This window comes from Athene noctua, chromosome 5 (genome assembly GCF_965140245.1).
Source record: "Athene noctua chromosome 5, bAthNoc1.hap1.1, whole genome shotgun sequence".
NCBI classification, from domain to species: domain Eukaryota; kingdom Metazoa; phylum Chordata; class Aves; order Strigiformes; family Strigidae; genus Athene; species Athene noctua.
This window is the reverse complement of record NC_134041.1, coordinates 6,078,509-6,104,484: the sequence shown is the minus strand read 5'-3', so window position 1 is coordinate 6,104,484 and position 25,976 is coordinate 6,078,509. Positions and strand designations below refer to the sequence as shown.

General features: G+C 37.3%; 1 protein-coding gene across 1 annotated transcript in view; it reads right to left on the bottom strand.

Annotated features, from left to right (window-relative positions):
- The window catches only part of USP24 (ubiquitin specific peptidase 24), a 63,710-nt gene that overhangs the window by 35,411 nt on the left and 2,323 nt on the right, over nt 1-25,976 (bottom strand). Inside the window, exons 2-20 of the mRNA XM_074906127.1 lie at nt 17,441-17,606; nt 16,394-16,461; nt 14,760-14,903; nt 14,131-14,253; nt 13,217-13,252; nt 12,570-12,635; nt 11,036-11,101; nt 10,221-10,295; nt 9,298-9,456; nt 7,826-7,940; nt 7,178-7,281; nt 6,039-6,146; nt 5,461-5,556; nt 5,201-5,362; nt 3,252-3,359; nt 2,471-2,620; nt 1,592-1,723; nt 973-1,084; nt 654-730 (exon numbers count right to left, since the gene is read on the bottom strand). Coding sequence (XP_074762228.1) covers nt 654-730; nt 973-1,084; nt 1,592-1,723; nt 2,471-2,620; nt 3,252-3,359; nt 5,201-5,362; nt 5,461-5,556; nt 6,039-6,146; nt 7,178-7,281; nt 7,826-7,940; nt 9,298-9,456; nt 10,221-10,295; nt 11,036-11,101; nt 12,570-12,635; nt 13,217-13,252; nt 14,131-14,253; nt 14,760-14,903; nt 16,394-16,461; nt 17,441-17,606 — 2,067 coding nt within the window. The remainder of the gene's footprint in view (nt 1-653; nt 731-972; nt 1,085-1,591; nt 1,724-2,470; nt 2,621-3,251; nt 3,360-5,200; nt 5,363-5,460; nt 5,557-6,038; nt 6,147-7,177; nt 7,282-7,825; nt 7,941-9,297; nt 9,457-10,220; nt 10,296-11,035; nt 11,102-12,569; nt 12,636-13,216; nt 13,253-14,130; nt 14,254-14,759; nt 14,904-16,393; nt 16,462-17,440; nt 17,607-25,976) is intronic.

The window sequence follows — 25,976 nt, the reverse complement described above, 5'->3', positions numbered from 1 at the left end:
AGAACACTCTCCATCAAGCCAACTGAAAAATTAAAAACTTCAAAACTGCAAAGAAATTTAATCGGGTATGGAATATGTTTCACAAAGGTCAACATGGTAACTAACCACATAATAAACCATCACAAAACCTATGATACTTGGCAAAAAAAAAAAAAAAAGCATTTGAAGTTAGCTCTCTGTGATAAAGATCTAAAACGTCTATGGAAAACTACTTGACATGTAACCATTAATTTAACAAAACCCCTGAAGGATCACAGAGTTAAAAATTATTGTAGGTTAGAGTTTGAATATAATATCTCTTGTCAAGAAGAAAAATAAATAATAATAATAATAAAAAAAAGGAGTATTTCCCTGCTAGGGAGAAGCAAAAAATGCACATCAATATTCATGACTGCTAAAAAAGCAGCCCACTCATTTCTTTGCGAAGTTTTAGAAGTTACATACCACCTTCCAACTTAATTTGCTTAATTTTAACTGTCGTAATTCTGGAATTTTACCTTCAGAATTTAACAATGTTAATGCTAGAAGGACGATCGGCATATTAATACAAACACGACCAGGTCAAACAGCTGCTAAAGAACCCGTGTCTCCCCTCCTCCCATCCCCGGGATGCCACAGGCAGCATACAAGAATGAACTCGCCAGAACACTTACCAGTTGAGTTCCTTGCCTCTTTAGGCGATGGTCACACAGGTTCACATTTTCAAAGAAAGTCTTGAATAAACTAAAACCTGAAAGTGAAAAAAAGCTTTTTTATTCAGGTCAGGCTAAGTTTCTACGCTTTTCTGAAAAAACAAAGATATTGAATACAGGAGATGACCTTTTCCCTCTATAACTATTAAAACTCAAAATGACAGGAAAAGACCCCTTTACTATCTTGATTTACAGAACTGCTTGGATATTTGATTTGAAGGCTTAGGAAGCAAATTTCTGGTATATATTTCAAAAAGAAATCTGTTGACCATTTTCTTACCATTCATGGTAATTTCGTATGACTCCAGCTTAAGAATTTTCTCTTTGAAGAGCTGTTGCTGTACATCACTCTCTAGATCATGCTGTCCTTTTGTAAACCACTCGAAGCACATCTGTGAATGAAAGGCAGATGTATTTTCATCCCACTGTCATGGCAAATATTTTGGTTTTACACAGCATTGGCAAACTATGTCAGATACTACAGTAACTAATCTTACAGAAGTTTTACCTAATCTCCCAGTAACCTCATATATTATATTGGCTGTATTGCATCATTCGGGTACTTCATCTTTATAGTCATCTTTCACCCAAATAATGCTGAACGTCTCATTTATGACTCTGCAAACTTCCATGCACCTCTTTTCAAACTAGCATCCATAAACCTGCAATTAACCTCTGGCCAACGTTCCTCCTTCAGTAAAATTTAATGTTAAAAGAGCATCCTAATCATAAGTGAACATGTAACAGCGGCTCCATTAGCTTACGCAAAGCATATAAATACATATAAAAAGTTTGTGTTTGCTACTTCTTTCACGTGTCTCAACAAATACACATGCTAGTCACGATTCATTAAGATTCACTCTTCAACCACAGACACCAACTTTTCAAGTTTTTCTTACCTCTCGATCTAACTCACAAACATCCTGGCCAGTCACAAGACATTCCCAGATCTCCCTGGCACGATTCCAGCCCAAGTAAAGCGTGGCTTCTTGCAGAAAAAATGCCAAAAATTTTAGATGTGCCTCCAAATACTGAGAAAGAGGAAACAAAAACTCAAGCTTAAGACTTTTCTTAAGAACTCTGAGCTTTATTTTTTGCAAACTTAGGTTGTCAAGTATAACAGTATTGCAAAGCCTGTAAAATGGAAATTGCTGATACAGTGAGATTTCTATTTTAGATAATTTTTGACATTACCTCTTTTTGATTACCTTTTTAGAAAGGAACACTGAAGTCTCCTTGAATATGCTATTAGTTCCTGATACTGCTATTAGTTGATACTAGCTACTAAGTCACAACTAGTGTGGAAAAAATCATTATCAAAGCTTTAGCAACAAACTGTTACAAGAGTGACTTTCATGTCCTAACTAGCAAATCTGTTTCAGGTTTCAAGAGCTTCATACAAAGTTCAAAGATAGAGTATCTACAAGGGTAGTTAAACTAAAGCTGGTGGAAAAACTGGAAGCTGTACCAGCTCAGAGACAGATTTCCCCACTCCAGGACCTCCTATCTCTCAACCAGTTAAAGGCTTTGCTAAGGAACTTGTAGATTGTGATGTTTGTCCACCCTTTGCTCTATGATATAACAACAAGGCTACAACAAGCCTTAATAGATGTCAGAACTATAAAAGAAACAAACTAGTGTAATTATTCACCAGCAAGAACATACATACCAGTGAATTCCAAAAATGAAACATCACCTAATCTTACGCAACTCTGTCAATGATACACTGCATTATGTTTTCAAAAACCTAAGGTAATAAAAAGCTTAGGGTTCGTTACCTCCCGGTAAGTGTATCGGCCATCCACTAATGTTGCTCCAACAAGCCCTCCTGGACCTGCCACAGATGCAGCCAAACGGTGGCATGATATTAAGCTTCCTGTCACCAACTTCACTATTTCAAAGTTTTTCTTTAAATCTTGAATAATGCTCTTGGCAAAAAAAAACAAATATTGAGAAAAGAGGTTTTTAAGAAAATAAACCAAAAGGCACATGCACACATCAGTCTGCTCTTCTACAGACACATGTCTCTCATCAGGAGTAATGCACCCCTCAGAGTCAGCTATACCCCTTCCAAGCACCCAGAGCCCCTGACATTAGTGTTTTCAGCATGTGCTGAAATACATGCGCTGTGGATTGCAAACGAAGTCCCACACCTCCCCTCAGCCACTGTATAACACATGTGATTTGCTGGTGTTTTAGTCCATTTTCCAAAAGTTAATGTCGATCCAATCACAAAGCAGCTGGTCTAAACATTAGCCATTGTTCATTTCTTAACAGAGACATGCCTGTTAATTATCCCACAAAAAGCTGAGAATAAATTAGTCCTGACACAGCAAACAGATTTATACATATATACACATGCACACACAAATGGACAGCACATAACGCAGCATCTGTACTTGAACAGTTTATGCTACATCACTAAACTACTTGTCAAAGATTTTTGTGGGGGCTTTTTTTTCCCCCCTCACTTCTAAATTCAAACTTCCATGTTCTACAGAAGCAGAGCCACACAGACGTTACAATACCTTCAAAAATCACCTCAGTATATATTCTTACCTTGTCTTGTTTTTGGTAAGTTTGCTTAATAAATGAACGGGTGATTTCATGGAGCTGACGCAGTGCTGGCACCACCCACACAAACTGAGGATTATTGTGCTGGGACGACTAGTAGTAGGAAAGGTAAAAACAATTACACATGTATACATGCTCAACAGATTAACTTTCCTCTTAGATTCCTAAAAGCCTAACGATGTTGCTGTTTCAAAACAACAGCTATTAGCTCTGAAGGCTTCAGTTACTTGTTCCTGGTCCCTTTCCAAACACACTCAAGGTGCCCTTCTTCACTTTCTACAAGAAGTCCTTTGACACACACATATGCCATTTCGCTATTCTTATTATTAAGCCCAAAGTACCACCTCCTTGCTAGAGAACATGCAAATTAAATAGACAAAAAGCACTCAGTTGCACCAGGGAGAGATGATAACCACCACCTTTCTCAATTACGGGAGATGAAGCAGGCCTGTTAGGGCATAAAAGGGCAAATCCAGTCAAATGATGTTACTTATTGCTAAAGCAAGAATAATAGAACAAAGAATCTGAAATAATACTGAGGGTTAAGGGACAAGAAGAAATTTCTGATTGGTGCTGCAAGGAGCCCTCTGATAGGAAGCAAAGGATACTTAAGCTGTATTTTGAAAGAGATCCTGCAAAGAATAACCCTCCTACCTCATTGTTAGAACTGCTCATCACTTTTCTGGGAGGCTTCATTTTCTGTAAAGTTTGACCACACAAACCAGTACTGAGGTTGCTTGTTCAGAGAAGTGATGTCTGGTTTAAATACTGACAACAACCAATACCACCTACACACTTAGACAGATTAAAGTAACCTGCCCGTGACAGAGAGCTCTCTACTGAAGATTCCCTCATGTACTTGAGAATGCTGCCTTAACACTACATTCCCTCCCAGTTTATGTCTTTATTTCCCCTAATGAAGGGAAATGAGCAAATGATGTGTTTTTAGAAGTCTGCTGTATGGTTACCCCAATCCCTTCTAGTCTACAATTACAGCTTTCCATTAGTGCTCCTCACTGCAGCACCTCTGTAAAGGCCCTTACAGAAATTTAATTAAAAAGAATGCAAGAATAGGAAAGCACAAGAGAAGATCCAAAAGAAAAAAAACCTACAAGTTGTACAGACATTGTGAACCCAAAATTTGAAATCCATATTCATAAACACACACACACACACTCTGAAGTGTGATCAATATCAAGAAGCAACATACTACGTCTCCTAAGCAACTAAAATTCTCTGCAGATGCTGCTGCAACACAGACAAAGCCTAATTTATCATTAAAGAAATGAATTAAAAAAAGTACAAGCCTTTTTCTTTATTTATAGTGTACTTCAGACAGAAAAAAAAAAAAGACAGGAGCATTCCTGCCGACCTCAAGAAAAACTGCTTGCAATGTGAACAGTGCAGGATAGATTTTATGCAGTCCTTTAAGCCATGCACATCCCTGATGCTGCCAGGAAACATCTTAGTACAGGCAGCTGTGAGGACAGCTTCTTTATGTTAGATTAAAAGAGTTTAAGTATTTTATTAAAATACGAAACTACTATGATTTAAATATTGATTTGCATTTTGAGACTTAACGGCCATGCCAGAACACATGCTTAAGTCAAAGAAAACTAATCTAGGCTTTCACATGAAAGGGACAGTTAAAATACTGACATACCTTTATAGTGGTTCCATTTGCAAATTCTAACCTTGGGCCCATCCTGGTAGTTTCCCATAAAATGATCACTCCTTGTGCTGAAAATTTGCTTAAAACAAAGGCAAGAGACTTACTATGAGTCTCATGGTCAACAAACTGGCTCACACAAAGCCTACCCCTCTCGAGGACTCCCCAAGGTAAGAACTTACAGATGGGACACACAATTTGAAAGAAAGGGCAGCATCAAGGCTACATTTATTTCATTTCAGAAAAGATAAAATAATAAACCAACCCTCTTAATATCCTCTATGCATTTGATGATGTAGCTTCTTTTGATTGCCTCTTTCACTGCATAGGCATCACTGAGGATTGTCAGATGTTCCTCCAAGGCCTGCTGAATAAGACTACATGGTAACGTTGGAAGATGAGCCAGCTCCCAGAGTACCTCCAGAACCTAGAAGAAGTGCAAGGTTAGTCAGGACCTAAGGAAGTACAGAGACTAGCAACCCTACGTTTAATAAAGAAAAAAAAACAACCCAAAAATTCACGTGCCTTTCCAGTGGTTGTCTCCACCCGTGCTTCTCGACCAATGCGCCCTATCAGGCTCAGCAGCTTCTGTCGCACTCTATCACTCTCTGTCTCCCAGCTCTGTGTGGCAAAGAAATAAGTCACTATTAAAGCAGCAAGCACTGCCAGTCTGTTAAGTCTCAAGGGTTCACAAACATGTAATTTACAATTGTTTTACTGCTGGAAAATCAAAATACAAACAAGTATGCCCACCATGTATATTTCTGTATTTTTGTTACTGGGAATTAAAGTACTAATTTGCCCAATTCTTTTTCAAATATAAACTAGAAGAGATTAAATATAATAAAATCTCATTTTTAAGTACCTTAGCACTATCTATATAACATACTTAAAATCTAAGTCAATTAGCAACACGGTAGCAGACCAGGCTTTTGGGTTAACAAAAAAAAAAAATCAATATTAAAACTTCTTTTTATACCCAATTTTATATTTATATAGAAAATATAAGCGTATTCAAGGCATTAGCCTTCTGGTAGGCTGGATGCACAAATACGTCTCACCAATTCTCTTCCTAAGGAATGTAAATTCATGTGAAAACTTACCTTTTGGATTAAAACAAATAAATGATTGAGCTGATCAGAGCTAAACTTGACAGCAGCTGCAGCAATAATGGTATGTATGTTTTCAATCACAGTGGAGGATTGTCCTGACTGAAAAGAGGAAGGAAAACACACGAAGGTATGTTTTTATCCCAAATGAGACAGAGAAAAATCTTCATGTAAGCATTATCCTATTATTCATACTAATGAGAAAGAATAACAACTTATGGCATGTTAGAAATACAAGGTAAGAATAACTGTCTCTGCCCCTCATTTCACTGGCAGAGAGGACTTTGGAAGTAATTCTAAAGCAGGAAAGAGGTTAGTCTGCCATTATTACAGGAGCTTCAAGATGCTGCAGTGACACATAGGGCTGTAAGGTGTGGTGCCAGCAATCGCCATTTTTATGGCTTGGTTAAATTCATGTGTGGGGTGCTCCACCCCTGACACTCTTTGAGTGAGAAATACAAAATCTCCTCCTCCCACACTGATGGGAACACCATGGTAACAACAGCCAGAAGGGAAGGGGAGGAAGTATTGCATTATATTAAAGAATAAAAGTGAGCAAGCTAGAGTCATACTTCAGCTCTGCTAAGCATGGAAGACTTGCTACCTTGCCTGCACATACTGCAGATCTGACAGCATCAGTGAGTTTAGACTAAAACTTCAACATTTGAACACAGAAAAAAAACCATTTCCTGCAGCAATAGATTACATTTCTGGTTGAAATTTCCATGTGTTATCTGTATTTAAACAGTCAAACCACTTTTCCCACACAGTGATAAATTGAACATGTATAAAGTGAATGTGAAAAGGTGATGTCAGTCAATTATATGTATGAATAGGAGGTTAAACAGGAAATCATACAGTTTAAGCCCACTCTCTTTAAATCACACTGTGAGCTGCATTCGAATTTTTACCTCCAGCCCCCAAAATTATTATCCTGAGGCATGGTCTTTAGTCTAGACAAACACTCTATCACCTACTTCAGGCTGACAACCTCTTTTACTGTTAAAAATCTCAACACCTCCACCCTGCAATGAAGAGATTCATATATTATGAACAACAAAAAAAAATCCCACCATTAAAATGTTTGCTTTTGTAAACAGTCTAAAAGCACCTACCTAGTCTTGGTTACTTACCTGAATTCTCCAAATTTTAGTGAGCTCATCTAAAGATAATTTACTGCCCAGCAATTCAATAATTCCCTTTATACGATCACAATATTGCGCTTGGTCTATATTACCTATGAAACAAAGAAAGGCAACCAAGTTAATGTATTAAAACAGTATTAGATAGATTAAATTTGTAAGAATTAGATAGATTAAATTTGTAAGAATAAATAAGTTATTTTAAAAGGGAGTAGAACAAAGCTATCTTCATTTAAAAATTCTCTCTCTACTGTCACAAATCTACCAGTCCAAAGAATCAGAACAAGGCTCTTCCCATTTTTATGTTGTTTTACTTCATGTATCTGCTAGTACTGCACCCCTACAGGATGTTACTACATGGAAAAAAAACATTTTTTCTCTCTTTTTTAGAGTCTAACAATATACAAGGATAAACTGAGAGTAAAAGCCTCAGGTCCAGCAGACATGTGCACAGATATCAGAGGACTAGATAACAGTATCAGAATCTGTAGGGTTTTCCTTACTCTATTTTGTAGATGATGAAAACCTTGAACTCCTTTGTTAATAGTATTCCGTTAAAACGTATTGAAAGGGACAGACATAATTTTTAAATTTAAAACATTGAAACCACACGCCAAAAGTCTTTGTGAAAGTGCTTACCTTCTAGAGCAATCGACAGGACAGAATTTTCTACTAGCCAATTTAGTAATCGGTCTGTATCTATGGCATTCTTCACCGACTTGGATACAGTGCTGTCTTCTATTAATTTTGTTACCTAGAAATTGCAAAATGTGAGATTCTGACAATGGTTCCCACAGGCACTACGTATGTACGCAATTCTATTCAAAAGGTTTACTATGAAGCTCAAGGGTGCATCTTGAAGACTGAGCATAGGAGGTGTTTGGGTTTTTTTTGGTTGGTTTGGGGGGATTTTTTAGTTGCTCTGGGTTTTGTTTTTGTTGGGGTGGTTTTGGTTTTTGTTTGCAGTTTTTGTTTTGTGCTTTTTGTTCTTGTTTGTGTTTTAATAAGCTGTTAAAAGGCAAATTCCTAACCAGAAACACCTCCTTGTCATCAGTCTCTGATGCAGTAGATTCTTATTCTCGGTCTGACACAGAAAAGTTGGCCTGTGCTGCCAGGTATATTTCTACAGATACACCAGAAATAGGTTAGCTCAGGCTTCTGCTTGTTACACTCAGTGTCCTATTTTTTATCCAATACAGAACCAATACAGGCTCCTCACTCAAGGGAGAAAGAGTACATTTCTGCTAAAATCTTCAAAACCTGCACTTATTATACCTTCACCAAGAATACACAGTATTTACAATTAAGAACCAAACAGCAACGGGGTTTAACATCTCAATTTTCCCATAAACAAAGAAGCAAAAAGCATAAAAGATAAGACTCTAAAACACCTTACAATGTCTTCATACTACGAAAATGTCTTTTTTTTTTTTCTGACAAATTATACAGGTTCTGGAAGGAAGAGATGAATGAACAACTCTATAGTTAAGTCACAACTCCCAACTGTTTTCTTCTTTTACTTCAGTATAAGATTCTAGCACAAAGAGCCTTGGTCCATACTCCAGCTCCTAGGTGCTACTGCAGAGTCTATGTACAACCATAATAAAAAAATACAATTACATAGTGTAATGACCTGATATAACTGGATGGAGACCCCAATCTAGGATTAAGTCCCATTTGGGTGTCGTGTCCCATCCTGTGTCCCTCCCCCATCCCTGTCTTCTCCCAATGAGGAGAGAAGAGGGATATCCCATAGGATGCTCCAAATTATCAGGCTTATCTCAGAGTTATTCAATGAACAGCACAGACCATGGCTTATAAATCAATCTGGAATTGCAGTTCCTGGAAAAGGTTCAAACTATGTCTAGATGTTTTCTAATTCGGAGGTGACAGTCCTTGCAGTGGCTACTAATATTACAAACCACTCCTGTCATATTAACTTGTTCTGGTATTTATTATGAACTGAGCTTTTGCTAAGGCAACACAATTTGTCAGGAAATATTGCGCCATCTCTATTTTTAAGGTTGTGGTTTCAATCGCTCATGAACAACCCATCCCACCTACACACACACGCTCGTGCACACACACACACACACACGAAGCAAACCTACTTCTTTGAGGGAATTCATTTTTGCACTGAAGTGAGGAGATTTTAACATGCGCAACAGAATGTCCAGCCGTAAGTCATCTACCGCAGTCACCAAATCAGGTTGGAAGCGCATACACAGCAGTTTGATACCAGACAAGAGCTCAGGGATACTGACTAGTCTCTGTTTAAAACAAAACAAAAAAGGACAAATAGAGGCATTGCTATTTTTGCTATTCTGTTTCAGACTTCAATGATTCACAAAGCAGAGGTTTAGTGACCCAATACAGACTGTTTAATCTATGAAATGCAGTACTATGTACATCTGAAAGTATTACTTGTACACTAGAAATTTTAAGACAACAAAACCTTTGGTTAAAGTGGACTCTCTTGGCATAGATTTGGTACATTAAATTGCTCCTCTGGAGTCACACAGCCTATGCATACTTTACAGTTTACAATTAACACTTTAAGTCTAAGTAAAAAGTCAACACTGAAAAATTTAATAGAGCCGAATGCCAAATTCAGGGTAATACAGGAAGCAGTCACCAGTTACACAGACATTTTATCAAATACCAAATTCTCAGAAGCAAACAGCTAATGCAACAGTCAAATTCTGGTAACTTGTGTGCATACAACAGACTGCAAGATAGTAAGAATCTTCAAGTTAGAGAAGTGAGTATTCAGCACACTGCAGAAGGGGACCAACAAAACCAAATTTGATAGCAACAGTAGAAAAATATTTTTAAAAGGGTCATAACATCAGATGCCTACTGAAAAGGGTATTGAACAAAATTTGGTATCTGAATTTCTTTTATGTCATTCAGTCAGAATTCAGAACAGGCTGTATTTTTGCCGGTGAAAATAAAGCTATTTTTCTAATCTACATTGCCAGCATTTCCAAGACACACTAAGTTCTTCCTAAACATCTAATACATAAAACATTACCTTGTCTTTCAAGTCCTTCTCTTCTACGTTCTGTACATATTTAATCATTTTATGAATGACTGGATCCAGCATGGGCTAAAGAATGTGAGAAAACACATGACAATCATTTTATGTTTCCTGAAATCAATTACATTACTCAGAAGATCTGGCTGCAGCAAAATGAAATACTTAGCTGAAAGCTCACAATTATTTTAGACATAAAGCAATCCCTACAACATACATAGAACTATCCTGCTAGGTATGCCCAGAAAAAGGAGCAATTAGAGTAAGAAGCCATTTCAGACCACCGTAATACATGTTTGTGAAAAAGGCAGACAGACCAACCTTTCAAAATGCATCAGTTAGTAGATACATGTGCCCACCTGACTCCCAGTGGCTTCTAAACTACCTCCTCTTCAAATACTTTCAGTCACTTACTAAATCAATAGTTTTTGTTAGTGACTGCAGTTGCGAAGCCTGAAGTACATTTCCATGTATAAATATGGTGAATTTTTCTTCCTGTACCACAATTTTTCCAGTGTAAAGGCTCATATCCATGTGCTTGATCTCAGCCAGAAAGTTAAACTAAAACCAAAATACATCCATCAGGCTTGATTCTTTTCCCATATGCTTTACACTGATGAAGCTTACTACTACTGACAGTGACAAAGCTTCTCACTGAGCCCTCCATCCATCACCCTCAGAATGCTCAAAATGTTTCTCGTACTTCACGCAATGTGAGTTTTGAAGGCTTTTTAATTAGTCACCAGTTTCACACCAACACAGTTGTAAACTAATTTTCAGTTCTCCGATAACTCGTAACAAAGGCTTCTTACCTGTACTACAGAAGAGTTAAGATATTCTGCACAAACTCCAAATGGTTGAACTAATGCAGAGATTGCCTGCAAGAAATACAGCAAGTATTTAGGTACACGAGACATCTTTTCAGAGCCAGTGATCTATACCTTAAAAGGCAAATGAAGGTAAATAAGCATTATTTATCTCATACAATAATTTCCAGTCATCTCCTACAAACGGATTGTGGTGTGCAAGTCCTTTACAACACCACACAGTTCAGGAAAAAGATTTACTCTATGGCATACAGTATAGGCTATGTATTTTTTCCCGAAATAAAAAATGTCTCCCCAGTTTTCACTCATTTTGCTTCTCTCATCTGTTCAGTCTTCTCTGTCTGATCCTGTTTCAGTCACAGAAATAAAGAGACAAAAAGGGCCCACCACATTTTGGTTGCTCTCTACAGCAACGAGAAGTGTGAATACAAGACTTAAGGTTAAAGCCATATGGCAAATTTCTTTCTCAAAGCATTCAGTGGTAGAAAGCTTTTGTAAATGTATCCTATACTCGTCAAGATGTCTTCAGTGCATGATTTGCAAGTGATATCTATCATCAAGAAATTAAACACAAACAGGCATTTTTTGCCAATAAATAACATCAAAATTGTTTTCTTCTCACGCTAGATCAAGAATTCTGAAATCGAGTGTGCTCCTCTGCAATCGAAGGGCTAAATTAAGCGATGCTGACCCAGACTTCCTTCCTAAGCAAGCAGTTACTAATCATTAAATGAAAGTCAAAGTTTCTTTTACAGTAGCAGGATTTAAATCGGGTTTCCTTATTCTTCTGTCATACTCACATACGAGCCTATCTATCTTTTTATAAAGCATCAAATACCAATACCCAAAGAAAACAAGTTGAATTCTCTCCAAATGGCATTTCACTGAAAGCAGGCTGATTTTATACTGGGGGACACAATTCTAAATGGCATCATTTTCCCTTAGCGTCCTTGTTCTTCAAAGCTGGATTGATTCTAAAGTTTCCTGCATATAGGTTAGGAATCTAAAACTAAACAAGTCAGGCTTTGTCACCGAATATAGTTTAGCACTGTTGAACCAGGCAGTTTTCAGACACAGCTCTTAAAAAGTTGCTTAGGATTAGACAGCGTCTGTCTTCCTAAGGATTTTTTTTCTTAAACAATGATTTCTATAATAAACAACAAAAGTCAATTCACTTGCAGCTAAATGCACCTACAGCTGAAGCGAACAGAAAACCAAGGACACTCTGGTGAATATGCTGAGACACTAGATTGACTGATGTCTAATTAGAAGGCTGAATGTTAACCAGAAAGGTAAACTAACTCTTCCTCTTTTCTGTGATGTCTCAGAAGCTCTTGAGTTAGGATTCTTATGCACAACCTCATTTGACCTCCCACCAGACAGCACTTCTCCAGGGCTCTGTGGGAGTGTTGTGCTGATACCAAAGCAAACGTAAGAGCACCACTAAAAGGGACGCTACTGGTTCTACACAAAGTGTGTAATGGAAAGGGAGAAGTCCCACAACAGAAGATGAACTTACCCCAAGTTCAATATCTTCCGAATTGAGTTTGGACTGAATTGCTGAAAATCCACCCAACTCTGCAAACTGAAGTAAAATAATCAGTATTATGTTAGTGAGCTATATGTTAGTGCTATAAAAAATACACTACTAACAGTTTCCGGGGCGCTAACAAGTACCCTTTAGCATGGAACATTACATTCTACATAAGCTTTAAGTTTTCATGGGAATTCAGGGGCATATTGGGGTATGTGATGCAATTATATCTGGTACCAGTTTAAACATCAAGCTAGAAACTCCGTCCTGGGTAAAAATGGATATAGGGAAGAAAGCTAGACCACATATTGTGACAGCTGACTGGCCTGTCACGTCTGACTGGAAAACAGCACTGCAGCCTCAGCCGAGCTCTCGACTTCCTCTAATCATAGCCACCATGTTAGGGTAAAGGTGCTCAAGGCAGCAGGCAGCAACTCAACAAGATATATTTAGCAAGGCCTCTTCCCTATATGTAGGCAGGATTAAAATCTTAAAAGTATTTTTTTGTGGTTGTCAAAAAAGTGAAGAGTGGAAAAACAAGTTGGGAGACGAAGGAGAGGAGAATAAATTATCTCTGAAGACCAATTAATTCAGCTGCAAATAACAATTCTGCTTGAATTACATTTACCTACCCTGTTTACCAGGTCCACCAGCCACCCATGAGGTTCCTTGAACAATTAAAACATTAACAAATTAGTAGCTGCAACATTAATGTTCAGAATTATTCTTCCAAACGAGATTTGGACAGACACATTCAGCCCGTTAACCCACACCTCAAATGTACGCTCTGTTATTTCAAAGAAAACAGCAATGTGTTTGTAACAGCTCCTGTACTAAGGGTGTAGCTGGAGCTCTGGTTGGTTCTCATTAGCATCATCCTTGTTTGGACTGTGCTTGACATCACTGACCATGTGCTGTGGCAACAGTACGCACTGGGGCTGCTGCTGACTCACAAGCAACTATATTTATAGCACATTAGCAGTGTGGAACACAACTAAAGAACCTTTTCCAAAGCAGCAGAGGTAGAATTTTCTTTCTACGGCCACAAACTTGTTTCCTGAAGGAGATATCAACTCTACCGATGCTTTTTTTTAGACTCACCCCTTTGGAACAACCGCAATAAGACAGTGCAAATCTCAAATTGCCTCCTTGCCAGTGGGTCTGACTTGAAGATATCCTATCCTTGGCTGTCAGAAAAGCATTAATTCTCTGGTAGAACTGTATGCTTCGAGTTATCCGGGTCATTTCACACTCAACAGCCAAACAGATGTCAGTCCTTAGAATCAACAGATCTACCCTTCTGCCTGCGTGCTACTTCAGACACAAAAGTACACAATTTCTGAATCCAACCTCTAATAGGGAATTGTGACAATTTGAGAGGACAAATTCATTTCTACAGACCAACATATATTAAAGATCTATTTGTTGTAACTCTTGGTGACACATTTAAGCTTTCTTGTGTTACAAATACCCACTAATCAAACAATCTTTTCTGAAACAAACACATCCACTCTAAAAACAGGTTTCAGGGCATGGCCATGCTCACCTTCTGAAAAGTGGATATGGGCGAGACAGCATGCATGTTCCCCTCCCCGAAGACTTCTGCCCAGTTTCTCTGGCATACCTTCATTCGGTTCTTGAAATGATATTCATTGTCGGGGTTAAATGCCTTGAAAGAAAAGCCCATGGCAATGAACAGCATGCCTCTTATGCCAGTCTCAAAATTTAGCTTGATAATATTTGACTTTTTCAGTTGACTATTCTCCTCGTTGACAGTTCTAGATCTAGCGAAAACTAAAGTGTAACAGAAGACCCCTGCTCCTGCCTCTCAGCTCCCACTGTACAAAGCATTCTAGAGCTCCCATTCTGTAGAGACAATATCCAATACCCACGCGAGCCAGATATCTGTAAAAAGGGGAGATAAACTCAGAGTACCACTCAAACAGTGAAGTGACAGCATATATGATTTTTTTTTTTTGAGAGCACGAGTTTTCAGAGGTTTTGAACAGCATTCACCCTTTTATGAATTGCATAGTGGATGTTAGAAATCTGCAGCAAGCAATGGCTACAGATTGTAAGACAATACGCTACAACTTAAATAGAAAAAGCATCAGCAGCATAAATATGAAATGCCATATATCCAGATACCAGAAACTGCAACAGAGAGTCAAATACCATTGTCAGTACACCAAGCAGGCCCACAGGAATAGGATCTTGTTTTACTCTTTCTGCAACCAGGTCCACTAGCAGCATAAGCATGTTGTATATTCCTTCATGGATTTCAGTCCCCCATTTATGAACAGCACTGGATGTCAACAGCTGAAGAAAAAAAGGTATTTTTTTTAAGTTTGAGCACAATCACAAAACAGGAGGAATTTATCAACTCCCGAGACTGTTTTCAGAGCAAATGTTTCCTTAGAGTGTACTAATCACTGCCTAGTGAGTTTTTCAGATGCTCTTCCTGCACTAATGGCTTAAGAGTTAATTAAATTTGTAATTTCATTGAAGAGCACCTTAAATCAGTTTATGACAGAAAATAAAATGTATTAAAGCAAACTGTTTGCCACTTCCACACACTAGTAAAGACTGTAACCTTTGCAAAGAACAACTAATACGAAAGTAATTTGTTTGCAGATTGAACACACAACTATTAAATCCTCAAGTAGGCGTGCCACAAAGCTGCACTGATTCAGCTGTAATAACCATTTACCAATTCACATTTTTTGAGCAGTTTCTTCTATTGAAAAACAAAGAACATGTACCATGAAGAGAGACATATTTAATGCTGATTTCCCACCTACTGAAACATGTTCATTAAATCTGGTTTAATGTGGTTGTTTATAAAGGACATTAAGGTTCCATCTGCAAACTTCATTTAATTTTTGCTAGCTGTGTCTGAATCTAAGCAGTTAAAAAGCTTAATACTTCAAATACAATTACTTTTTGTACCATTAATAGAGTTTCTTGCAATTATTTCGGCAAATTGTAATTCAGCACATTCTCAATTTAGATTTCCACAGATTATCCTTCTGGAAGAGCAATCTACACTGTTTAGTTACTATGCAAAAAATACCAAGTTATTTAAAAGCATTATATGTAAGGTTATTACTCTAATAGCCAAATGGGAAAATAATTTTCCCCTTAAATTTCTATCTTCCTTAAATATACTTATATTCTCAGTATTTTAAGATTAGGATTGAGTAACTTTTTAAAAGATATATATATGTTTTTATACATATGGTCTAAAAACTGGGCAAGAAACTTAGGCAGTATCCGAAATGGATGGAATAGTGCGAAGTGAATTGGTTTGGAGTCTCTGTAGAGAAAATTCAAAATGATTCAGAGAACAGTCAGAGAGGCACATTAGGCATTAAGCACCGAGGGGAAAGACAAATTCTAAACAGACTGTGAAAAGAGGCAAGAAATAATTTAGCAGCCTCTCGAAGAAGGAGCAGAAAGAATAGAGTTAAAGGAAATCTGATTCTGAACTTGTCACTAATGGCTGTATCCAAAAGTCTTTAAACCTGTCTTTAAACTCCACTAATTACCATAGAGCTCTTCATTTAAGAAAGAAAAAGAAAGGAAAAAACCCACCACGTTACATGCCAGAATTGGCCAGAGATGCAGAACTGGGACCTAGTATGATTTTAATCTATGTACAATTTACATCTAGGAAAACAGTCTGACTGCGATTTTAATCTAAGAACATACTCACTAGTTACCATAGTTTCTGAAGTCTAGATTACAAGGCACTGTTTCCACCATAAACATCATAAAGAAACACTGAATTATCTACTGTACCTGCTTACCTTTTTAAATGCTTCAGGCATGCATCGGTCCATAAATCTCTTGCAATTCTCATCAGAATCAGAAAGACCTTTACAGAAGGGAGAGTGCTTTTTTAAAGTATTTAAAAAAAAAAAAAAGATTTTTTTTTTTTTTTTAAGATTACCTCAGGAAGCTTGTTGCAAGTTTTTGGGAGCACCAACCCAAACCAGCAGTAATAAACGTGCTACTGTTCATTCATAACTAGCATGCTTTTTCAGCCACAAAAAAGTGTGAGTCGAGAACTTGCCTTTTAGAAATAAGAAGTTTCCCAGTGTTCCCTCTTTTACAACTTCTTCAAGCATTGTTAGCACTGTAAGTATTTCTCCCTTCTAAGTACACAACACATACTAACTTCAGATCATTGCTAATGCTTCACAGCCTCCACTTAACTCCAGATATAAGCACAGCCTTTTAACACAGGTTAGAAACTAAGAAGTAAACCAGAACCACCTAACAACTCTTTTTTCCAACAGATTACAAGCATCCCTTTAGTCTGCCATCAGGCACGATGGAAAAAGCTATCTTGCCCTCTCATTATATATCAGTTGTTGGGCATGATGCCTCCACAACACTCTTAACCCCAGCTAAAGTACTGAATACAGGAAAGTCAAATTCAGGTCTAATGCAGTATAAGCATTTCACTAGGGAAAAACAACCAGTTATACAAGCGTGGGACAGCATGGATTTAGATGACAGCTTGTTTTTACAAATGGAAAATAACCAGCACAATGAAAAAAAGAGTCAGTAATTCAGCTCTGAAAAACAGTAATTCCTACAATCATTAGAACATAAAGAAACATGTGCTCCACTTTTTAAAAAAGCTTAAGTAAACAAATTACTTTAGAGGAAAAAAGAGACTGACATTCTTTTTACAGCATTGGGTGGAATAGTTCACTGTTAACCACTTTCACACTGCAGAGTGCTAAGTAAACAACTGAAAGATTAATATGAAAGATATAACTGCCCACCATACTGTCTATAAAATCCTTTGAACAAATAATCTTTATATGTGTAGAAAAAGAACTTACCAAGTCTTGCTAGGTAGGTGGATGCAATTAGGCACTTGCCTAGAGACTCTTCCCGCTTATAGGGTATGGACCAGTGATCTGTTAAAACTCTGCTCTCCAGTTCATACAGGTTAGTTGTTGGAAACTCAATACCTTCACCAGAGCAATTCCCATTTTCATCATTTTTCTGTGAATAAAAAGACGTTCAAGTGAAAACTTTTTTTTCTTCTCCCTCCTAAACACTTTAAAGCACTTAGTAGCTTCAGAAAAAGCAGCTGTGATTGTAACAAGCATGTCAAACTCTCCATAACCCTGAGGCTGCTTATGTTTTTCAAAGTAGAATTTAATATTTCAATTTGAAGGGATTACATACCTTTATGTATTTCCTGTAGGTGATAACTACCATGTTTACATAACTAATTGCTAACTAATTGCCTATTTAAGCGGCAAATCTTGTTCCTTAGCGTATCAGATCCTAGAGCCAAGTGATAAGTACTTCCAGTCCCAGAGAGACTGGAGAGTACAAGCCTTGATCTTCATAGATGTGCATATTAATCCTCTGTTCAACAATTGCTGTAGAATAGGGAACAGCTTATTCTAAGGAAGGCCAATTTCATCACCCTCTCACCCCATCACATTAAGAAACACAAGACATTAATCCAGTACATATATTTTTTTTTTTTACTAGTTAATTATCTAAAGAAAAATTTACACCTCAAATGCAGTTGTCGAACAAGGAAACTGCAATTGTCCTTCAAGTCAAAATGAGTTACTGGAAAATGTTCTGGAAGGCAAACAGGGTAAAAGCAAGCAAATGTCTGCAGATAAACTCTGCAGGTTCCCTTGCTACTGCCACTAAACAGCAGCTATTTCTGTGTACAGGCAGAACACAGAACCAGCCCCATGTTCTTTGCGAAGTGCCATATGAGGTAACAGCCTCAGTAGCGCCAAATGAAAAAGTAGACAAGTTATCCATTTATTTTCTTTTGTTTATTTTTTAACCTCACATAGACGTTAGCTACCCAATATGTTGAAGAGTTCACATGGACTAACTTTCCCTGCCTTCACAAGAGCAGGAGAAAGGACAGAATGTCTGGGTCAGGCCTGGCAGCAACCACAAGCAACTGTCAGCGACAGAGGAAAACACGAGTGCAGTGATGGTAACAAGATCCCCCGAGAGAGAAGCCAGGCACATGTAGGGAGGAAAGACAAGCAGGAAACATGTTCAAGAGTAAAAAACAAAGCCAGCATCAGGAAAGTGAATAGAACAAATAGAAAGGAATAAACCAAAAGAAAGAACTGAACTCAGGAGGATATGGTATACAAAGAATGAAGTCAATGTACGTAGACAAGTGTGCTTCCAGCTTGCTATTTGCAGGATTAGACCAGTTTATTCAAAAGTAAATGTGTCATATTCACTTTCATAATGATTCAAAAATATTAAGCCATGGAAACAGGAATTGTATAGAGCTTACCCTTTAAAGTTCACCAGTGCAGGTGATGACAGCACACATAGTATTAATAGTAAAACACACAAAAAAAAAAATTCCTGGCAACCAGTGGTTCATCCAAAGATAAACTGTCTAAAAGTCTGTAAGAATCAACTGTTTTCTGAAATAGGAAATTATGGTGCACATCACACATCCTGTGACTGTTCTCCCTTCTGCAGCTGAAGTCTTGAGACCAGAAAACATTTGCTGACAAACTTTTAACATAATTTTCCATGTCTTCTGATATAGCTCTTATTACACAAAAGTCCTGAAGATCCCCCCATTCTAACAGTCTCGACTCTTCTGGCTTATTTTCAAGGTATAGAAATGCAGTTATGTCCAAACATACACACACACACGTTCCCAAGAGAAATATCCTCACACGAACAGTGTCAAGCACTGATTCGAAACTCTCGCTCTGGGGACCTGGCACCTCCCAGAGTTGTTTAAAGGCTGAATAAACAAATAACGCTGAATACCTGATCAGTAAAACACCGCTTAAGTCTGTAGTATAAAACCATCCAGAGAAGACTAACACAGAGCAAAGAATAGTCCTCACACAAAAAGTGAAATACAAATTAACTTTAATTGCAAAAAGGTCACAGTTCAAAGCTTTAAAATGTATTCCTGTAATATTCAGCTAATTAACTTGTCAAACACTGTTTAAGTAAAGACACGGATATTTACCATGCCGGTCACTTTACATAAAACAACATGGAGTTTAAGAAAGTGTTTTGATGCTAATTGGCAGTGTTAGTAATGAAATTACAGTCAAATTATAATTTAAATTTGTTAATTTGATTTTGATAGAAGGCTACCAACAGAATTTATCACCAGAGCTAAGTCACATTATTCAAGTGCTCTTGAATCCAGTATAACTTATGAAACAGAACCCCAGTCACGTTTCTTTCAAGAAATAAGAGGATCAGACTAAGATACCCGCAGATCAGACAGTTCTCTTCACCCTCATGCCTCTGTAATAAGTGATCACCATTTTAAAACCAAGAAAACTGAGTTTTGATGCTTTGCTGTGTTGTTAAAAAAAAAAAAATTGTATTTTGTTGCCATGTACCTACAAACAGGACCAAATTTAATTGCCCTGGAAAGCAGTAATGAAAAAAATGCTTAAAGCCAGAATTAGAAGCTGAAAATCCTAGGCCCACCTTGCAGCTTTTATTACAGACATAATAAACAGTAATGAAGAAATCAATTTTTCAATGCTTCGGCTTCCCCAGCTGTAAAGTGTCAACAGTGATGCTTCCCTCTGCCACAGCGTGCTGATGCATGCTGATTCACGAAGTACTCAGGTGGAGGCAGTGCAAGAGAAATACATCAAATACCCATAAAACCACACAGAGTGTTTGTCTGCTCTCTGATCTATTATGTCTATCAATTTGTGGGAGAAGCTATGAATTCTGAAGTCAATGACTTGACAGTCCCTCTATCTGTCAGACTACTGATTAACGCAGCTTTTACTTTTCACACCTGGATGTCAATTCTTTTTTTTCTTTTAATTAACTCCTAAAAGGAGGATATTCTGTTACCTAGAACTGAATCACAGGGGTAAGAATTAAAAGGTTTTCAAAGAAATCAAAGCTACCACCTTGCACTTGAACACACTAAGCATAAATATTGAATGTTTAAAAAAAATTGTTACATTTTCATACCTGTAATCTACTTGCTTTTTATCAATTGGTGCTCCAAGAGCTTAAAGAACTTCTTTAAACTCATGTTTAAAGAATTACATGGCAGATGTAGGAACAAATTGAAGAGTATTTCCCAGTTGCCTGTTCTTTCCATCAGATCAAACTCATTCAACCTACACTGCTAAGAGCAAGCTTGCTATCCTTTTATGAATATGACAGTATTAGTAAGCCTCAAACTGGTGCGATATAAGGAATTTCCACATTATGTTTCTTATCTCACAGTAAGAAAACCCACTGTGATTTCCTAAATGTTTCACCGACAGACATTTATTTGTGAAACAGTTTTTAACCAGTTTAAATCCCAGATACAGCATCTTACACTCACATTTTCATTCACAGTAAAACATCTGTATGCAAAATTTCTGAGTACAGCAATAGATAGGAATGCGTTTTACTATTTATGTTCTGCTAAGAGAAAGTAAGTTTGTTGGGGAGATAAACAGATGTTTTGTTTTATTCTTTCTGCACAGGAATTAGCTCTTCAGTTCAATTTTTTAATGTGCACTACTTTACACCAGAAAATGCAGTCTTGTCATAAGAAAAAATAGTAATATTTCATCATGTTAATATAAAGGAATGCTACCAGCCTATCACTAAAGGAAAATAAATCCTGTGTTAGAGACTACACCTAACTGAAGCTCATCTGGACTCTCACCTCACTATAAAGATGTCCTAAGAAAATTCTGATTTATTTAGTGAATGTTCTCACAGAAAGTTTTGGACACTGACCTTAGCTGAGAGTAGTACAAGTGCACTATCAAGAATGCATGGTTAGACCAAACCCTTCTTAGCAGTTGCAAGGAAATGATAACAAATCGACCACAAAAACCCCACGGTTTCCCCCTCCCAGTCTCCCACAACCAAAAACTCTGTAATACTGGGAATAAGAACACAACATGAATTTGAAAAATAAATTCAGCAAAGCTAGAAATTAACTAGGATTTTCTGAAAACATTGCTCGTGCTGGTTTCCCTGATTTCCAGGGTGATGGTGCGATGTTACTAAGCAATATTCCCCAGTGTGCTTGCCTAGTTGTTCAGAGATAAACACAGTACTAAGCATTACAGCAAAACAAAATAAATGAGGCTCTATAAAAATCACATGTGGATTAAAAGATTCATTTCACTTAAAAAAAAATAAATAGAGGGATACCTTTGCCCTTTTATACAATATTACCATAGTATTTAGTGGAATCTGAGATGTGTTACAACCACTTTTGGCAACATATTTTAAAGTTTGATAACTAGTTGTAGGGCAGAAAGAGGTCACTTAAGAATGCCATTCATAAGGAACCAAGGAAAACACACTTATCTTGCATGTGTTTTCAGTATTGTCTGTGGATATATTTTAAAAAAATTATTCCACTAGCGTAACTACAAACAGCCAGACTCTTGAGTTGTTATTCCTCCCAACCCTTGAGTTTTCATAAGAACAAAACCTATGCTTATTTCCAAATAACTCAACTTTCTGTGATATCAGATAAACATTGTGCTTTAATACAATTAAAACGATGAATCACAAATGCTTAGCATTTCAGTACTTAAAATTAAATCAATACTTCTATATTCCTTTGCCAAAACACCTGGCATTAAACCAACAGTGCTGCAGAAACACTAGATAAAGTATTTATTATAACATTTTAGTGACCAAAGGTCAGGCTCTGGAAGGGAGAATTAATTCAATACTGCTAAACACTCATCTATACTTCTATTCTATGGATGCATGCCGAAGCAAGACAGAAACTAGCACTGACAAAGCAGCTGACAGTTCAAATTCTAGTTCTACAACATATCGTTACAAAATTGTGATGTATTAATATGAAAAAATCTTTAAATGCCTCTCGACAGGCATCAGGACAAGAGAAGCCAGAACTGCTGTAGTGAGAAGGAAGATCAAGCAGTAAGAAATATTGAGCACACTGGGGTTTTTAAATTTATTTTAATTTGGTCAATGAAGCATAACTGAGACATACATACCAAAGACTACTCCTATGGCAGCACAAATACATGTTTTTTTCAAAATAAGAGCTTACAAAAGAAACAAGCACTTCCTTTCCATCTTTGCCCTCCTCATACAAAGAGCTACTGTTCCTTAATCCAAAAGCAATCCAAATGATTTGCTGGAATTAACTTCTAACACTGGCTAATTTGTTTTTATTCTCATTCTTCCTCAGTATTTCACTTCCTTATTAAACAGCTGCCACAGAATAGCACTGTAAACTGGGAAGATGACCAGAAAATGCCTCCAGAGAACATTATATCAAAGACACTTCCTGCCCAGCTGAGAAGTTGGCTATAACAGAGCTGTCTCCTACCTCCACTGACCCCACAGGCATCACCTTCACTGATGAACCAATAATTTTAAGTGCTAGACCAAATCCGATTATTCTGACAATCACATTACATGATAATGATAAATTATTCAAAACAAAGCTTAGCCAATTGCATGTCTCAGTATTACCCTATTTTCTCTAACTTTATGTAGCATCTCTTATGGTCTGTGTTATATCAAGAATGAAAATCAGGGTATTTTTTTTCAAAATGCAAGAAAGCATTAACAGAATCAGAATCTAAACAGCAGCTCTACACCAGGGACACTAATTTTTGAAAACAGCGATGCCGAAAACCAGGAGTGCTAAAAGACTAATTCCACTTGACATTCTGATGGCATCCAGCCAGGGACTCAACGCCAGAATCTGCCACAGAGCTTTATTTGATTGCTTAATTGTTTTACAAGGCCAATTCCTAGGCAGGCCACACTGTAAAACTTCCACATGGGAATGCCAGAAATACTCACTTTTGCAAAGCTCAACACTACTTACAAAACAAGAGACTGACTTTAAATTTATAAAACTGTAGTGTGACATTCACCTCATTCACTTGCAGGTTAAATAAATACCTTTTTGGTCTTTAAATAAATACAACTCCTTCCATTCGAGGATGAAAGAACTTCACAAGCCTAATGTCTGTGGTAGTCCTAATAAAGCACACACCACTATCCTCATTTTACACACTCGGAGCTAAACCAGAAGTTACACACCCACCGTGACGCAGCGCTTCTGTGGCAGAACCACTTTCAGCGCTGAGCTCCAATATCGAGGAGAGGCAGGGTTTTGAACACAACAGCTCTGCAGCATGACTAGTGAGAATGTTCCTGGCACTGGTTATCACTACAGTCGCCAGCCTGTTTCTTTTACAAAATCCCCTTCTCTTGAAATCAAACAACACCTCTAAAAGCAATCTTGGACAAGTTTTATTATAAACCTTATCTAGTAAAATCTGGCATATATGAGCTTTTGATCCATCTGAACCCAAAAGAAAATAATCAAAAGAGCACATGCTAAAGGAGACAAGAATAGCTAGAATGTAATATAACCCGTTCATCACAATTCACCCAAAAGGTCACACTAACAACTCTCAGAAGCTGTTCAAAGACAAATGAAGATTATTTTAGTAAAGGTTATATAAGCCACTGTTACATGTTCAATATTTTTAGTGTAAGTGGGTTCCTACCCCTTACTGCAATTTTAGGTTCTCTGGTCACCATCCCCACATTCATTTGGTCTGCTCTTCTCCATCCCATTCCTCCCCAACTCGTGAGTCAGCGCTTACGGCACTTGCGGCAATTCATGGACACACTGACAGACTTTGTCATCGCAGTCATTTATAGTCTTATCTTAAATTATAAGGATTTAGAAGCAGTTCATAAAACAGCTTATCTGTCACTCATGAAAAGATGAGTATATCATCCTTCCACCCCCCCACTCAAAGCACCTCACCGTAAAAATCTGTATGTTGCCTACGGAATAAACACTGAAATCCCAGATTCTTGCCAAAATGCATTTACCAGATTTACTTCAGCTGACAGACATAAATATAGAAGTTATGTCAAACAGGCAAAGTTACTTCTTGTAAAAGCAGCCCATCGAAGTGGTTTGGCACTGCACGGGGCAAAACTTCAAAAACCTCGAGCTGAACTTCCTGATATTTCAGGAAGACTGCACAAATGAATGTGCAGCCCCTCTGTGTTCCCAAGTTTGTCTGGCCTTTTTCTTTTAACGAGTTAAGCACGGTCACGCTAACAGCATCAACACCAGTGGCACACCACAGCAATTAACTTAAACCAGAATCAATTGTACGCTCTTTGGAAGACAGTGGCCTGATGAAACTGAAGGCTTAGCCCTCGTGAAAACTAATTTCTGTATGTCAACTAATTTCTATATGTCTTCATCTCAAGTCTCACATAGCACAGAGCATGTGTCCAGCCAACTCATAGCCGCTGTTTTGCTTCTGGGCCAGTTATTCCAAATTCAAGCTTCTGTAACACTTCCAGACACCCCTGAAAACCAGCAGTCTGGACTACTGAAAGAGGATTCACATTGGTTTTACTATCTGACCTAAAGAAAGTATGTTTTTACTAGTATGATATGTATCTGGTTGCTGTGCTATTCTCAAAGAAAACCACCAGACAAGCCTTTCTTTGATCATCATGAACACAACAGATTCTAGCATTATGTAATAGAAACCAAATAAGCATATGCAAACAGAATGGATTCATTACTGATCAGGCAAAATGTAAAGTGTTTAATCATTCATAAATCTATTCTTATATGCATGGTAAAATGTACTCAACCAAAAAAAGAATGTAAATACAAAGTACAGACCTGTTACACACACGTCTTGGCAAATGACTAAAGCCTTCTTGTTATTTTTAAATTAACAATTCTAATCCTACCTTTTGTTCATGAAGCAGATTACTAGACCAGAAAATTTTATTTAGGGGAAAATTTTAAATAACCGTGCTCTTGTAATTTGTATGTTCATGTACACTGCTGATATATAAAATCCAAAAATCTAATCAAAACTCTTAACACGACACTACCTCCCCCCTAAATAAAAGTGGTATTATGATGAGGAGGAATACATGCCCCAAGAGCTGCTAGAAAGAGAGATGATACTAAGAGGAAGTAAACCAGAAATAGCATCTGAATTACCACAAGGTAGTATGGGGTACAATATGTTTCAACATAATGTATAAGACTACAATGAATAATACAGCTATTTGTGCAATGGCTTTCTGTACAGCTTCATATGCCATAAGCTTGTGCTGAATGGAAAACTACTGATTGATTAACCACCTAAATAATAGCTTTAGTTTATTAAATGTAGTTCTAGATTACATTTGAAGAATAAAAGCACTCAAGAAGTGATCATATATCATTTTCCACCCTTTTATAAAATGTCAAAAGCTTCTAGGCTGTACTGCAATGTTAGACAAACAAGCACAGGCAACAATCCCAAGTCTTAAGATTTTTACAGGTGTAACTCTTATATTACAAAAATACCGTTTTGCACACATGTG